Source organism: Neodiprion fabricii, chromosome 2 (genome assembly GCF_021155785.1).
Source record: "Neodiprion fabricii isolate iyNeoFabr1 chromosome 2, iyNeoFabr1.1, whole genome shotgun sequence".
Taxonomy (NCBI): domain Eukaryota; kingdom Metazoa; phylum Arthropoda; class Insecta; order Hymenoptera; family Diprionidae; genus Neodiprion; species Neodiprion fabricii.
Window position 1 is genome coordinate 5,059,235 of NC_060240.1, and position 17,600 is coordinate 5,076,834.

General features: G+C 42.8%; 3 protein-coding genes across 4 annotated transcripts; 2 read left to right on the top strand and 1 right to left on the bottom strand.

The window, feature by feature from the left end:
• The first annotated feature begins 727 nt into the window (after positions 1 to 727).
• LOC124175671 (myogenesis-regulating glycosidase-like) lies at positions 728 to 4,383 on the top strand. The gene is made up of 7 exons (XM_046556073.1): positions 728 to 1,023; positions 1,158 to 1,330; positions 1,532 to 1,951; positions 2,026 to 2,605; positions 2,695 to 3,169; positions 3,247 to 3,403; positions 3,746 to 4,383. The coding sequence occupies exons 2-7, from the start codon at positions 1,168 to 1,170 to the stop codon at positions 4,042 to 4,044; spliced, it is 2,094 nt and encodes a 697-aa protein (XP_046412029.1). The 5' UTR covers positions 728 to 1,023; positions 1,158 to 1,167; the 3' UTR covers positions 4,045 to 4,383.
• A 187-nt stretch (positions 4,384 to 4,570) lies between these two features.
• LOC124175669 (myogenesis-regulating glycosidase-like) lies at positions 4,571 to 7,761 on the top strand. Its single transcript, XM_046556072.1, has 6 exons — positions 4,571 to 4,901; positions 5,112 to 5,528; positions 5,585 to 6,164; positions 6,246 to 6,720; positions 6,796 to 6,952; positions 7,251 to 7,761. The coding sequence occupies exons 1-6, from the start codon at positions 4,745 to 4,747 to the stop codon at positions 7,565 to 7,567; spliced, it is 2,103 nt and encodes a 700-aa protein (XP_046412028.1). The 5' UTR covers positions 4,571 to 4,744; the 3' UTR covers positions 7,568 to 7,761.
• A 6,673-nt stretch (positions 7,762 to 14,434) lies between these two features.
• LOC124175853 (gastrula zinc finger protein XlCGF8.2DB-like) lies at positions 14,435 to 17,238 on the bottom strand. 2 transcript variants are annotated; one of them, XM_046556443.1, is made up of 2 exons: positions 16,941 to 17,238; positions 14,435 to 16,718 (listed from the first exon to the last, which is right to left on the bottom strand). In XM_046556443.1, exon 2 carries the CDS (start codon positions 16,710 to 16,712, stop codon positions 15,819 to 15,821), a length of 894 nt encoding a protein of 297 aa, XP_046412399.1. In that variant the 5' UTR covers positions 16,713 to 16,718; positions 16,941 to 17,238; the 3' UTR covers positions 14,435 to 15,818. The 2 variants fall into 2 exon arrangements, with proteins under 2 accessions (XP_046412399.1, XP_046412398.1); XM_046556442.1 differs by having other exon boundaries at positions 16,946 to 17,237.
• Between the last annotated feature and the right edge of the window lie 362 nt (positions 17,239 to 17,600).

Here is a 17,600-nt window from a genome sequence, read left to right on the forward strand (position 1 = left end):
TTTAAGGAGCAAATTTGCATATATCCTGACCTGAAATCGGCAAAAGAGAACCCTTCAATTCACCGCTAAATTCATGCCACATCTGTCAGTATAACAGTCGCTGAATTGCTGCACATGTACATTATCGTACATGTGGATTTGCCCGCATGAACACATTGAGCAGACTTTGCTCGCACGTATTCAGGAGCGAGTGGCTCAAATGAGCATGCTTACGTTGGCAGTGTTCCGCTAATGAACCAGGTGTGGTAGCTCAGCCATTCTCAGCTTGTAGGGAATGGGTTTACCTCCCACCTTCACCCAGAAACCCGGCAATCCCTTTCCTCCCCGATCCTCGGTCGCAAATATAGAAGCCGCAGAACTCCGGACCGAGATCTCGCCCGAACCTTATTGCGCCAGGAAACTGCACTGAATTCTTGAGCTGATTGTGAGCTCATAGAAACTGCTGCCAGACCGAGCTGCACACCACGTAGCGGGTCCCGCAGACATGGAATACCGCTCAACTCACTTCTCCGCAATGTAGGACTGCCTCAAATTGCCTGTAATCCCGTTCAATCAATTTCAACGAAGAACATACCTTTCGGTATGAAATTATTTCATGCCGTGATGAACGAGATTACAAAATTGCCACTTGTTCTTTTTCCCCGACCTATGTGTACCGACAATTTGACGTAACAATGTCAACTTGCTCGCCCCAATTCATTTTAACAAGTAGAAATTCGTCAGAGCTGATCTTGACAGCCGTAAACCTCACCAGTCATATTTCCTGATAACGTTATTATTGTACCAATAGAATTTGATTGCAAGATTTGCGATGGGATACAAAAGACACGCGGTACTACTTGAGGATAAAAATGTTACGTTTAAAAAAGTTGTCAGGAATCATGAATAATGTAGAATACGTCGGAACGCAAAAACATCGTTACGTTACCACATGGAAAGTATTCCCGAATGGATAGGTACCAGAAATTTATCATCAGGCTGCTTATGTAGCCTGAACTTGGATTAATCCCCGGGAAATCAAATGTGAGTCGCTCTACTGACATGCACCAACGAAAAACTCTGTTATCGTCAAAGTTAGACACGCCAGGGCTGAGCTTAGCAGATAATACTAATCGCTGACAAAGGATATAAAAGTAAACTTAGCTCTTCTCGAACAGTTACACGGTTATGTGGGTAAGCAGCATGTGGTGGCCAGTGTTGTTTCTATGCGCTGGTTTCGGCGCGGTTTTCGGCAACGAAGTTACGTTGCCGGTCTCTGTGAAGTTTGGTGATGGCCTCCTAAGCTTTTCCAAAAATACCAACGGACTTTTTTACACCATTAACGAACAAGGTAAGACAGTAAAATCGTTTTTATTATGAGTATTGATCAGAACACCGTACAAATACACAGTCTGAGCTTTCACAAGAGTGAGGAGCAATAGAACAGATCGATTCGGTACACCGACGTTCATATCATCTACACTTATTGTAAAGGGTGAATTTTCTGCACCCACATATGCTGCTTAACGGTATTTTTACCTCTTTCAAATAGATGGACTTACCGTGGAGAACAGTATTTCCACTGGAGAATCTAAAGTAGCCAGGAATAATCAAGAATACACATTGACGGAGTGTTCGACTAATGAAGAAGCCTGCGTTGAATTTATCATAAACGACGTGAATGTCATCCTGAAAAAGGACCTGAGCAATCGAGCTTCGTCTGTCTCGCATGTCGTTGTAAACTCGAGTACTGATGGTGTGAGAATTGGTGCTTGCGTCGAACTTGGCGATGGCGTTGATTGGTTCGGCGGTCCAGAGGCTAAGTACCAGCTATGGCCGGTTCAAGATGCTCAATGGAACTACACAGCTTACTATACGAAGGAGGACGACGCCGTTGCAATAGCAGAACCATACTGGCTCAGTAGCCAGGGGACGTATTTGTACGTCAATCCTGCCACATCCATGTTCATAGGTGAGTTCTTAAATTGACACAACCGGTCGAAGGTTTTTTTGAATTGGAACCAAATAATGCACTGTGTCTTTTAGATCAAAACTATCTCAACGAAGGATCACTCTGCATTTACGCGGAGAATGTGACCCCGTACAGAGAACGGAATTACACCAGCCTCGAGTATTGGATTGGTAGGTACGAAGACCCTAGAACAGCCCACGAAGCCGCAGTGGAGGAATTCTTCGCTAAGCCGACCGATGTCCCGGACGAACGGATGATCGCTCAGCCAGTCTGGTCCACGTGGGCGCGGTACAAAATCTACGTGAATGACACGATCGTGCGACAATACGCCCAGGAGATCCTCGACAACGGGTTCAACCACAGCCAGCTGGAGATAGACGACTTCTGGGAAACCTGTTACGGCAGCCTGACCTTCAACACCAGCGATGAGAAGTTCCCCGACATCAAGGGTCTTACCAACGACCTCCACGATCTCGGGTTCAGGGTCACTCTCTGGGTTCACCCCTTCATCAATGTGGACTGCACGGAGTACTACTCGATCGCCGAGAGCGCCGGGTACTTCGCTAAGGATGTAAACGGAACGATACTGACCACGTGGTGGCAAGGAGAAAACGCCTCTGTTATCGACTTCACCAACGAGGCTGCGGTCGAATGGTACCAATCAGTTGCCTGATTCTCATCTCACAGTTGTACCAAACTTCTGCCTCCTACAACCTTTCCATAATGTCCGTCAAATTTCGCAGGTTCACCTCGAGGCTGACAGCTCTGCAGGCCAGCGCCGGAATCGATTCGTTCAAATTCGACGCTGGCGAGGCATCCTGGGCACCGGAACCAGCCGTCCTGACTGGTAACGTGGAAGAATCACCGAGCATCTACACCTACCAGTACGCCAGGGCTTTAGCAACGTTCGGGAACGGCATCGAAGTCCGTACAGGCTGGCAGACTCAGGATCTGGCCATATTCGTTAGGATGTTGGACAAGGATACCTCCTGGACTTTCGAAAATGGCCTGCCAACTTTGATCACCACTCTTCTGGTCATGAACCTTGCTGGCTACGGATTTGTGCTTCCCGACATGGTGGGCGGAAATGGCTACATTGACGGCGTACTCGTCTCGACCCAGTACCCGAGCAAGGAGCTGTTCATCAGGTGGCTGCAGGCGAACACATTCATGCCGTCGATCCAGTACTCCTTCGTGCCGTGGGACTACGACAACGAGGTAGGCGTCGCAGTGATGAATGAACGCCGATATCCGATATCATTCTAAGTTTTTCATGCAATTTTTTAACCCCACAGACTGTCGAGATCTGTCGCACGTACACCGAACTCCATGAGGCGTACGCCCCGACGATAATCGAGGCGATGAACGCCCTCGTGGCCAACGGGACCCCCGTCAATCCTCCGGTTTGGTGGCTCGACCCAACGAACAGTGAAGCCTATAATATTTCAGATGGTAATCAGATCGACCGCTATCACATATCAAGACCGCTTACATGTACTCAAAGCAATTTTAGATAACGCCGCGTGTCATAGTCAATTGGCGGTATTGAATTCACCGCTTGTAATTGTGAGGCGAAGGTGAAGTGTGATATTCGATGATATCTACAAAATTTATGATTATTCTCTATGCCCCAAACAAGATCCACCTACTTAGTTCCACTGAACAGGTGACTTATCGTTAGTACCCACATTTGACCACGATCCGATATTCCATCCAGCTTGCATAGGCGTTACGCAATAGCGGATCAGGGTGAAAATTATTCGACAACAAAACGATGTGGATTTTGTTCTGCAGAATACCTTCTCGGCGAAGTAATCCTGGTGGCTCCAGTTGTCGTGGAGGGTGCCGTGACGAGAGACATCTTCTTGCCCAACGGAACATGGCGAGACGCCACCTACGGCACGTATGACATCTACGAGGGTCCGACCTGGATCTACGACTACCCGGCTCCACTAGAGGTCTTACCCTACTTCGTTGAATCAAGTTACTGGGAAACGCTGAGTGCAGGGAGCGGAGCTTTTCTTCCATCGTCCAGTCTAACAGTGATCTATACGTCAGCAATTTTAGCTCTGCTCATACAACTTTTCAATTAATCGCCAGCAACGTTATAGTCAATCCATTTCAAATTTGAAGCCATGAATAGATACGAACGGAACAATTATATTTGCTCTGACGAATGCTCGCTCTTTCATGATAAAAAATTATTCCATAGCCTTCACACGTCATACATCTATAACTTACCTGGCGTTTTGTAAATATTATGTAACTAATTTAGAAATATAAGATAATGGATAAATGTATATCGGTACCAGCCATCATCGTCTCAAACATGTAACTTGAGGTCATGCCACATTGCAAAGCAGCTTTATCTAATAATAAGGGCTAACAAGTCCCGAACGTTACTGATCATTAAAATTATACTCGTTATTCGAGTCTTGTCATTATTTTTATCGCGACAACCCATTTCATTGACACCATAATCAGCAGTATCCTAATCGTTTTAGAAATATACGAAGCGTGTGTAACCAATTGCCGAATCTTTCGCTTTGCGATAGGAATTGAGTGTCAAGGTACCTATCTGTAAACATTCTTATCGACGAAACTCTGATTGATTTTATAAGTGGAGAACTCTATAAGGCACACTTTCAGTTTATCAAATTCCCAAACTGAATTGATTGCATCTAACAAGGTAGGATTGCTTTCATTAGGTAAAGAGGGTGAAGATAGTCCCAGTGCAACAACGGCTATAAAAGAGAGGGCTGTGTATTTCTCAAACAGTATACAGTGCATAAAATGCGCGGCATGTGGAGCTCGGTATTGACTCTATGGTTAATCGGTGGTGCGATCTCCACTTCCGAAATCACGTTACCTTTATCCGTGAAATTCGGCCATGGCTTGGTAACTTTCTCAGAAGAAACTAACGGGGTGTTTTACACGATCTCCGAAGAAGGTGGGCTGTTCAAAGAGTTATAAAATATATTTTTACATCTAAAATTATTGTCATTTGTTATTTAACGAGGACATACTCAAATACCAGTGACCATTATTACAATTCTTTTTCACGAGCTGAACCAAACTCTAGACTAGAAGTTACCGCTTGAAATCATTAGTTTTTTCACACACTAATTTTCCACCTATTCTTTTACGCATTTTGAAATAGATAAGCCAACGATCAGGAGTACCTTTGTCACGGATGAATCGTCTTGGGCGAAGAGTGATCAAGAATATTCGGTAACTGACTGCACGACGGACGAGGAAGCCTGTCTCATATTCGTCGTGAATGACGTGACTCTGGTTCTAACAAGAGAAGTCAGCTCTCGAGTTGGGTACACACACGCAAGTTTAAATGCCACCAGCGACAACACCACGGTTGGAACTTGTCTGGAACTTGTCGATGGGGTAGATTGGTTCGGTGGACCAGAACAGTGGACACAAATTTGGCCCGTTCAAAATGACCAGTGGAACTACACCGCATACTATACGAAAGAGGACGATGCAGTCGCGATAGCAGAACCGTACTGGGTCAGCAGTGAGGGAACGTACCTCTACGCGAATCCGGCGACATCTCTGTTCATAGGTGAGTTCTGGCGGTGACGAATCCGAACCGGTGAAATAGCTGGTCGTATTTTTCAGATCAAAACCACCTTCACGACGGATTCCTTTGCTTGTACGCACAGAACGTGAGCCCGTACAGAGCGCGGAATTACACCAGCCTTGAGTATTGGATTGGTAGATACGATGATCCGAAAACTGCCCACGAAGCTGCAGTGGAGAAATTTTTTACGAAGCCAACTGACATCCCAGATGAACAGATGATCGCCTTACCGATCTGGTCGACTTGGGCGAGGTACAAGGTTAACGTGAACGACAGCATCGTTCGTGAATACGCCCAGGAAATTCTCGACAACGGGTTCAATCACAGTCAGGTGGAGATAGACGACTACTGGGAAACGTGCTACGGCAGTTTAACTTTCAATACGAGCGACAGTAAGTTTCCGGACATCAAGAACTTGACCGATGATCTCCACGATCTTGGATTCAGAGTAACCCTCTGGATCCACCCGTTCATAAACGTCGAGTGTGACGAGTGGTACGCCATCGCCGAGAGTGCCGGGTACTTCGTTAAGGACGAGAGTGGAAATATGCTGACCACCTGGTGGCGGGGGGAAAACGCATCCCTCATAGACTTCACCAACGAAGATGCTGTGACATGGTAACCAGCAAATAAGTACATTCCACTCTGTATTAATGGTTCTGCCAAACAGCCATCGAACGAAATGGTGTATGTTCACAGGTTCAGCGCGAGATTGAATGCGCTGAAGGAAAGTGCCGGTATTGACTCGTTCAAATTCGATGCGGGCGAGGCGTCCTGGGCCCCGGAACCAGCGGTCCTCACAGGCAACGTCGAAGAGTCACCCGGGATCCTGACATACCAGTACACAAGAGCCGTAGCGGCGTTTGGAACCGCAATCGAGGTGCGTACGGGATGGCAGACTCAGGACCTTCCAATCTTCGTCAGAATGCTGGACAAGGAGACTTCCTGGACCATAGACAACGGCTTGCCGACACTGATCACGACTTTACTGGCCATGAACCTGGCCGGCTATGGATTCGTACTTCCAGACATGGTGGGTGGCAACGGTTACATCAACAGCTCCAGCACCCTGACCGAGTACCCGAGCAAGGAACTGTTCATCAGGTGGCTGCAGGCCAACACATTCATGCCCTCGATCCAGTACTCTTTTGTTCCCTGGGACTACGACAACGAAGTAAGCGTCGCGGCGACAAATGGACTCTGATATCCGATATCATCCAGTGTTTTTCATATCATTTTTCTCCCGTAGACTGTCGAGATTTGTCGCACGTACACCGACCTCCACGAGGAGTATGCTCCGACAATAATCGAGGCAATGAACGCCCTGGTGGCCAATGGGACCCCCGTCAATCCTCCGGTTTGGTGGCTCGATCCAAAAAACAGTGAAGCCTTCAACATTTCCGACGGTAATCAAGCCTGCGCTTATCTCCCAAATGTTCTAAATATATTGTTCACGCGTTAAAAGCGGCTCGAGATCGCATATCAGGAATTTACAACATCGCAATTAATCTATCAGGCAATATTATGTATTACGGAAGTTATCGATAAGATCATACGTTACCACATTATTGACCCGGTTCCGGCAAACGAATATCTAAAGTCCTTTACAACAGGCCGTATTCAGTTCTTCTTTTTCCGTAGTATATCAGTATCACTTTTCAAGCCTCTTCATCATAACTGAAGCCTAATCGACTCCGTTCGCAGAGTACCTCCTGGGTGAAGTAATTCTGGTGGCTCCAGTCATCGAAGAGGGTGCCGTGACCAGAGACATCTTTTTGCCCAGCGGTACTTGGCGCGACGCTTCCTACAGTCCGTATCAAACTTACGAGGGTCCAACCTGGATCTATAACTACCCAGCACCCTTAGAGATCTTACCCTATTTCGTAGAAGCAAGTTATTGGGAAGAGTTGGGTAAGGACACCACCAGTGAAACCACCAGTGATGGATTCATTCTCTCGTTCAGTCCAACAGTCCTTTGCGCATCCGTGATCTTGGCACTAACCACAAAACTTTTCAACTAATAATCAACGGCATTCAGGTACAATGATCACATTCCCATTACACAATAATCAGATTTCGCTGAGACCGTCCAGAGTTGCGACTCTATCATAAATGTTCAAATAATTCGTCACATCGGTATATCAACTCCTGTGTAAATATTGTAACTCATGATCAGTTATCAACCGTCAATAAAATATCGCCAGTTTTATCGATATCCAATATTCACTTACTCTGTATTTGAGACAAATGCACATCATCCGCGTTTTCCCCTTTTCCCCATAAGGCCGGAATAATGAAAAGTAATTATACTTCTCTTTGACACCCATTAGTAGTTGGCAATATCACCGAAGATCAAGACAGGGAGCTGCTACGACAGTAGCGACTGCAAAATATCGGAGTATTTCTGTCAATAGTTCAATGGTTGAACCGCACTGCAACACTCTCCGTCATGGTAAGAAGCGATACTTTGCCAACACGTTGAAAGCAGAGGCACGTGACTTATCAGTGGCGATGCTTGACGCTACATCGCAAAGTTCATTATGCTAACGATAAGTAGGTAACAGTTTAGAAACTCGCAGTGCCAGAGACGTTCGTCTTAACACTGAAGAAACTTGCGAGACACGTTGCGTATAATTGCGGTGAAGTGATTTGCGAATGGTGGTTATACTAAATGAGCCATTGCGAAGACGGCTGTATAAGTCAAATTGATGTGCCGGTAGTATTTAAATGAGTTAAAAACCCCATTAACGTAACAAGTGCAAAGATTGAATTTGCGAAATGATAAAATTCCAAAGCATCAGAATACAGGGTCGTAAAACAATTCAACGATTTCCGCTCTCTTGTACTTCGTGTTGTACGTCGATCGAAAAAGCGGTGTTGCGTGGGCGGAGAAAACTAGGACAAACCGTCGAGGCATCTACCCGCGTTGACTGGGGGAGGTACAGGAAGGGTGGAAAAGGAAACAGGATGGTCTCATTTCCATAGCAGCAATCCAGGAAGCACGTTTCCCAAATTAACTCGTGCGCGAGAGAATTAACTCGCTTGAAATTCATCCTTTTGTTGCCGCATGTTAATTTCCCTCCACGCTATAGAACCGAGCAAAATGGAGGAGGTGGCGAGGGTGGCGGGCGGGGGGGGGGCACAGCCACATCTTCCCCAAACGCTAATACACCCGCCATGAAATCCCCGCATCGAAAATTGAAGGACCTCAAAAATTGCGCGATGTCGCATCGCGTGAACCACGTTAAAGGTTTTCATTAATTTTCATATCACGTGCTACAGTATTTTTTCACAGGAAATATTCCTGCGGTAATATTCGTCCCGAATATTACCACCATCTAGACTTATAGAAAACAATTGCTGCAGTGCATACAGCCTGTGTGTATATATAGGTAGACATACCACATTTGTTATTGAGGGAAAATATTTTTCTGAAATTTAATAAAGACCCTCAGAGGACCGCGGACCTCATCTCTCAAAGGTCCTCGAACTAGGGGGTGGCTCGGTGGTATAGGTATAGATAGGGTCACTCTCATAAACCGAGTAAGTCGGCCTCTCCCGTCCTCGCGTCCATAAAACTCGACGACTAAGGTCCCTTTGTGCTCCACCTCTGCCTTATTCTTGCGCAGAGGAAAGGGACAAGCGTGGAGGATGCGGAGGGCGAGGAAGCGGAGAGAAATAAGGGTGAGAGAAAGGGTGGCGGGGCGGGGAGAGGGGGGTCGGCAAACACTCGACACACAGGTCAACCGGGTCCAAGTGTCTCCTAGCTGGAGCCAGCGGGTGCAATTGATTATTTAAGCTCTTTCAGATGTCTCTTTGCCTGAACCCTCGCGTCTCTCTCGTCCCAGTAGCTCCTCTCCTTGATCGCTGCTAATCCTTTCTTTTTGAGAAAGCACCCGGGGCGCGTCTTCCGTCTTCCGCGCCTTCTCGTATATTTGTAAATTCAATGACGCCACCTCGGCTCGACGCGGTAAAACCCGAGACTTTGATGCCTCAAAGTGTTCAAAGACGCCTCGAAAGCTCCGGCTCTGTGTACTTGAATAGACCCAAAGGCTTTTCTCGCCGCGACCCTCGATTCTTGATCTTGTTTTTCAACCGGAAGTATAGCTGGACACACCTCGACCTATCGTTTCGCAATCTCGACGCGTTGGTGATAATTATACTGTCGAGCATCAGGCGTCGATCGTTTTTCATTACTTGCATCATTAAGGGAGGGCGGATTGGCTTAGGACTAATTTTTAAAATGATTTTCATACGTTCATTATTGTGTTTAAGTTTTACTGTGTTTAAACTCCTCAAAAAAATTCAATCGAGTGTAGTTCATACAGAAGAATGACGTGTCCTTAAAGTAAATTTGAATATATGTATAAAATGTTCTCTAAGTTTCAATAAATTATATACATTCCTTTCTTGCCAAAAAAATTCATGAAAATCACTACAATTAAAAAAACGTAGTCCCAAACCTATTTCTCCCCTTAAAGTGCCTCATGGACGCCTCACACCGTCACAAATCGCGGCTTCATGATCGGGCTTGCCAATTTTGTTTTTCGGGCCGAAGAAAGTTCCGGGCGAATTTTTCAATCCCGATGCAATTCCACTTGATTGAACCGGCTGGTTATTTACCGGGAAAACGTTATAAAACTTCACGCCGAGGAAGATTTGAGCACAATTTACGCGCCACAATGGAGTGGAGTGTCGATTGTATCGTTTTCAAATGACACATCACTTCACCGATTCGGATGAATTAGATTCGGTATTGCCTCGAGGAGGGACAATTTTTCATACCGCCACTTTTCGAAATTTAATAAACCGTTTTTTCGGTTACACGCAAGAGTCGTTCAAACCGCGTTTCTGCGAAGCAATGGAGCCGTCTTTTTTATTCTGAAAAATTAATTTTCCAGCCAGGCTTCACTCGAGAAGCCGGAGGCGAGAGATTGCCATTACATGTAAACACACTGTTATACTTGATTCACGCGTCGAATGTATAACAAAAGTTTTTACCGTTTTCCTTATACCGATGGCTACGGAACAGCCAGCAATTCAACCTTTCAGCTTTCTCCCTCTTTCTCTCTCTCTCTCTCTCTCTCTCTCTCTCTCTCTCTCTCTCTCTCTCTCTCTCTCTCTCTCTCTCTCTCTCTCTCTCGTTTTCCGCCCGTTTCCGCGAGTCGAGTTTTGATTTAATTTAATAATTTCGGTCTCAGAATCACAGCGCGCAAATATTTACTCGAACGACCCTTATTTCGACTGGTTAAATTTTCAATTCCCCGGTAACATTACTATTCAGGCGTAATAGCTCATACGATGGGACTCATTCCGCAATGTAATATACTTTGCCATCAAGTTGCACGTAGCTAAAGCCTAAAACCGGAAACCGTATATAATGCAATTAATATAGGTCAGTAAAAAAAATTTTTTTTTCCTTGAGTTTCTATTGTGACAAATAAATTTTGATTCTATAGATCAAATAATAAACAAAACCTATACTTATTAATCATAAAGTTTGTTTTTATCGTTTGTACGTTGGTAAATAAGTCTTGAAGTTTTTGGTTGATGGATAATATGGGTGCCTGTGAGGAAGAAAAAGGAAATCGTTGTCACCAAGATGTGATGGACTTTATTGTTATTAACCTTATCAGGCGCAGTGTAATGAAACCATGGTGGGAAATTACGTTTGGAGTTTGATACGAGAAAGTCCATGCGAAAATAAAAGAAGTACGAAAAATATTCATTTTTAAACTCTGTTTATCAATTCTTTTACATTTGCAGTTGATTATTAATCATCATTTTTGAACAAAAGTGATTTAAATACAAAACTGAAGTTTATTTAATTGTTATTTACAACAAATGTTTGAGAAAATGGGTAATTTTTTTTTTTTAAATCCTTAACACCGTTTTGACTTCTACAAAAACAAACTTTATCCAATAAAACTAATTTTTCACTCATTAATTACATAAAAGAAATCAAAATTTGACATCTAGAACCTAGACTCAAAATTCTTTTCGCACAGCAAGTTCCATCCCGTATCGGTCGCGAGTCTCGCACATATCATATTACTGCAAGCAATTTCATTACGCGGGTTGAATAGGGTGATGTTCCTTACCGCGAAAAGGCGCAAGGTACTCGCCGTTCTCTCAGCTGAGAGAAATGAAGTCTCGCGGACCATTACGCAGCAGCCTCCAGGCTTAGGCACTACCGACTAACTTGCGTGGCTCATCTTGTCCTCGTGTTTCAGCCCCTCCCCGAGCACCCAGGCTTTACTTTATTTATCTCAGTTTCTGTAGACGCCACCTTTATCGCCGCCATCCCTTCGACCCTGCTGTCAAGGGAACGACCATCTTTGTGTCTAGGGCTCTACGCGGAATTGTGTGCTCTCAGAATTGCGGAGTGAAACGGGCATATCAGGTGATAATACGTTTTTGTTGCAGTAGACAATTTATCGTTTGAGGTGAAATTCGCTTGTAAATAAAACGAATGATTCCTATTCGTTAAAATGTATTTAGAGCTATTTCCATTGACTTACAATGTTAACCCGACTTTGAGCGGTAACTGGATTGGACAGAATACGCAGAGAATCGCTACAAATACTGAAAGTCTATCGCTGTCACGTGCTTGCGAGTGATCAGCAATTATTTTCGATGATTTGACTTATCTCGATTGATTTTTCGTTATTTCGTAGAACATTTTGGTCGGTCAAGTTCTTTTGTCTCGCTGATTGTTCTTCAATCGTTACATTTATCGCAAAGAATCTTGTCTAAAGAGAATAGGAGCTCCTTGAATGAGCAATAATCTAGCAAAAATTGCTTACGTGCAGGACGGACACTGCCATTGAAAACCCATGCCTATTATACCCGTACACAGCTTCGACGATGAAATGAAAAAAATGAAAGGGATCGTCGGGAGAGAAGAAAGAGGAGGAAGAAGCACGAAAACGCAATACAAAATCCTCCGCGCTTTTCCGTCTGACTGGAATATAAAAAATACGCTTTATAGTGTCCCTCCAGTGTATGAAAACACGGGGGCGGAAGCATGGCTGCGGTATATGAAAAATATCAATGACGGTGCAGGCGTCGGACCAATAACACTTGGACGTGGCGTTTGTCTCGCAGTGTGTAAAAAGTCAACGACCTTTGTATTGTATTGGCGAAGACCTGCAGTCCTGCGTAACTGCTTGCCTTTGGGCTTATTTCACTCTTGTATCATAGCTGGTACGTGTTACTGATGACCGCCAAGCTTAAAACAATCGATGAATCGATTGATCGAGTGAAAAAAAATAATCGAACACGATTCGATTTAAACGGTAAAAATCAATCGATTCATCGATTAGGTATTTCGTATTTTCTTAAAATGGTGCGTATGAAACCAAAATTTCATAAATATAAGTATGTAGTCTTAATGGCGGAAACATTTTTTTATAATTTATAATTTCGTTTAAAATATTTTTCAATTTCAGGTAAAAATATTCAGTTATTTTTCACTTATTATATCAAATAGGCACTTGGTAAGTAAGACAATGATAATAATAATTGATACTTTAATCACATAAATTGAGGAATAAAAAGCAAAAACCGATTACGAGCAAAAATAACCGAGTCTACGAAATAATCGATTATACTCGATTATTCCGGAAAAAGTAATCGATTATTTTTTCTCATTTATTCTTAGTCTGCGTGTGTATTCCCGGCTGACATACACCCGCCGTTTTCACTCCAGATCGGCAGGAATACGCGAAAGCTCGCCTATCGTAAGATTTAGAAACATCGAAATGGACCGGTGACGTCACGTTAGACGGACCTTTTGATGGATCGCAGCTTTTAACGTCAAATATATAGGTACATAGGTACAGCTCACACCGCGAAAGAGATGATTCATAATTATTAATAGAGCAGCACGAAAAGTGTAAGCCTTGGTCCCGGAATGTTTACGCTCTCTTCGGTGCAACAAACCCTTCATCATTCCCTCGGAGAAGTCAAGCGAATGCCGAGTGTCACGGTTCTAGATGCGATAGAAGGGTGAAATGTATTTTCAGTAGTACGGCTGCGGTAGGGTCAGACACACAGCGCCTCGACGCTTATAAAGATCTTATAATTCAAGCCTGGCATCGTTCCTATAAATGTCCCCGCTTTCAGCGCATATATAACGGCAGAATATCTGTTTTACGTAACACGAATGGAAGGAAAGTTGTTAGAAAATTGTAAAAATGGTATATTTTAGAATAACGGAATTCCTACTGCGTGTATGATCTGCGATTTTACGTGTTTCCTGGGAGAACAGTTGTTGAATAAGATTTTCACGAGATGAAATAAACATCGTAAACGAAGAACAATGAGAAAACGCGGATTTTATTCTATACGCTCCACTGCAACGCCTTTCCTTTATTGACGCAGAATTTAATATCGCACTTGAACTTGTTGGAGGTTCTATATTGTATATTAAGTATCTGTAAAGTCTCTTTCAAATGCATTCAGCCGATTTAACGTTGTCAAATTATACCATGCTTCGTATAATATCTTGAAGAGGATTCGTGAATTTCGAGTTAAGTAGAATTCAGGAAAAATCATTCCAGAGTAAAAATCAGTCAGTCGTCGTCCCTGATTCAATGGAAAAGCTTACCAATCAATACGGTTTTCGTTACTCTTTGTCGGCTCCTTCAGAATTAGCAACGAAATTCGTTCCTACCGCGTTGTTAGAGTGTTTTTTCAGTTGATTCTAAAATAAGTGATACTAAAGTGATATTCCAGGTAATAACTCAAATTTCACTCGATTCTTCGGTGCAGTTGTAACATTTCTCCACTGCGATTTTACTAAAATTAAACTCAGATAATCCACTCTGGTATCACTAAAATATCACTGCTAAGTTTTTTTTTTTTTTTTAATACAAACTTTCCGCATTATTTAATTTCAGTAGATTTCAAGTGTGATTTCAGTTATAAATATGAATATAGAATTTGTGTAATTTCAGTGGAGTTAAAAATCCTTTAAATTTTAGTGTTATTCTAGTGATGGAGACGAAAATTTGGATATTTTGATATGCTTTCGATGGAATTACGGTGAGAATACCGTGTAATAAAATCCTTAACTACACCATGAAATCTAAGTTTAAATTCATTTCAATTTCAGTGAGACGGAATCCGCCATGATATATTATTAGCAAGTAAGTTTTACAGGTGGGTAATGATGTTAGAACGAGATGGGTATACATAAACGTGTGCAGTACACAAGTGTGGCTGTTCAAACTCATCTTGCCGCTCCCCCAAAGCAAGGCGTAATTGCGAAACATTTTCCTCGACAATTTCCCGCAGTTGCGACTCGAGGGTGTTTGAAGCCAGATGGTACGCGAGGTATTGGATAAAAGTTCTCGGAGTCACGGGAAAATAATTTCGCGGGGAAATCTGGCTTCGAGTTCGAGGGAAACTGCCCTCCGAGGAGGATGTCTGGAAGAAGATTTTCTTTTCTAGCTAGTTGTCGACTATTTCTGATCTTTTCCATGTACACCCAGACACAGTATATAGACGCAAGTGAGCACCGTCTGGCACCTGACACGATCGCACGGGCTCTGAAGATTCTCCTATAAAACTTTTACCTCTTCCAACAATACGGTCGTGGTGTAAGGTAAGGTGTCGCATTGAATTGAAATCACGCAATATCTTTGACGCTCTCTTGTCGCCATAAGGCCGAATTTCTTTTCTCAGTGAATATGGTACAGAGATTTTTTACTAAAAGGAAACTTGTCGCGGGATCGTAGAATTTTAAACTTCAGAGATCCTGTACGAGAAGATGTTCGCTCTCGAGAATGATGAATATTTATTTAAAGATTCGAGATTGTTGTTATTTAATTAGAAAATATCATTGAATTATGGATGTTTTTTTTTGGGTTCACTGTGAGCAATCAACATCTACCAATGGATTACTAACATATCGAAAGAAGTGAGACATGATTCGGTGGATAAAATATATAAATGTATAAATACACTCAAAATATTGTATCTACCTAAGATAATTCAACGAATTAGTGCGTGATTAAATAAATAAATAAATAAATAAATAAATAAATAAATAAATAGAGCCATCTCTATCAGATTGGTACAATTTTACAGATATTGTATCTGATAGTGAGCCCCACAAAGTAGACAAAAATTTATACAACGTGTGGTATCCTTAAATGTAAAAATCAGCAGTATCGATTCTAATAAATAAATTTCACTTCATTGCCTCACTTAAATATACAGCAAATAGGAAATACTTTTGAACAAAACCTTCGTATTTGATGCCAGCTACTTGAGCTCGATTGAATTGGAATGTACTTTCATGTGTCCGTTCAAATGGCGTTTGGTTATAAATTCTTGATTACATATTCTACAAGTCGGCAAATCCCTGTTATCCTGACCGTTGACCTGTTTCACACTACAGGCGTGAATTCGCAAATTATGGGTAGTCAGATGGTGTTTGAGGGAAAATTCTTTCCCACACAAATCGCACTTAAAGTCTCTTTCGCCTGTGTGGAGTTTCATGTGGTTTTTCAAGTGAGTTTTTTGCCTAAACTCTTTGCTGCAAATTGTGCACTTGAAATCTCTCAAACCTGTGTGAATCTTGGTGTGATATAGGAAGTGATCTTTTCTAACAAATTCTTTGGTGCATATTTGACATTTAAAATATCTCTTCGGGCCACCGACAACATGCTGCATATTGCATGTGTGTATCTTTGAATTGTGAGTGGTCAAGTGATGCTTAAGGACAAAGTCTTTGCCGCAAACTTGGCACTTAAACTCCCTCTCGCCGGTATGAACCTTTTTATGATTACGCAGGTGGACTCGCTGTCGAAACTCTTTGTTGCAAACGTCGCATTTAAAATCCTTGAAACCGGCATGAATTTTCATGTGGTAATTCAGGTGATCTTTCCTTGCGTACTCCTTGCTGCATAAAGGACATCGAAAACTCCTCTTCAACGAACTTATTTCCACACTGATATCGTCGCCACGATTCTTCACCCTCTCAGACAAAAGCGATATATTATGATCCAATCTACTGCTCGGCTCCTCATAGAATTCCTCAGACTGCTCCTCTTTCATCAATATCGTTGCGTAGAATTGCGGATTATCCACTTCTTCTAATGCCAGCACCTCTTCCCCAACTAATCTGTTATCTGTCGCATCAAATTCGGTATCCATCGGAACCTTCGAAAATTAAAATGATGAATATCGCAGCGCTTGTGAATTTTTTGCTTCTATTTTAAAGTTAAAATACTTTCCAGCCCTATTTTTGCATGTATTGACATAGTTTCAGCAATTGCAGTATAAAATCGAATACCCACACATTGTTATTTGTGTGCAGAAAATATCGACAGAACGTGAAGTTAGGTTAAACTGTAATAACATGTAATTATATTTATTTATTACCGCACCACTTCAATTTCCGGGAATTCGACAAGCGGTTCTATTTTGATGCACCGGGAATTCATCGTCAGCCCCGAGCTGGTGATATCACATCAATTTCTTCATCACTTATTTCTGTCTTGTACTTCTCTTTGTTCGTTTGTCTTTTACTTGACTATCAATTTCCAAGTCCGGAAGCCATTCACCAATTCAATTATATTTCGATTTTCTTGTCCCGATATAGAATGTTTTGACGTTTCTACTGTCAAAACATCACGATGACATAAACACATGTCAAAGTGTCTAACGGGCGAAAACTGGGTAACAAATACGCCGTTGCTAATGTCGCGCACTCTTACATCTGCCGTCCGACCAATCCTAAGCGTTCAGTTTCTGTTCGATCCGTACGTGACTAACATGAAGTTAGCCGCCCGTACTACCAGCGATCTGCTATCTCTCTCACCCTATCTATCAGGCGCGTAGCTCTAACTCCGTTTTATGGTGTTTTCAAATGGCTACACTACGTGCAATTTATCCTTATTTTTCACTCAATAGTAAGGACGAAATCCTAGGGAAAATGCACTCGTGGGCACTCTGGCTCGCAGTTGAAAATGAAAACACCTCTAAGTGCGTTCCGAAATTAGCTGCCAGTGTATTATCAACAATCTATTACCTCTCTTGCGC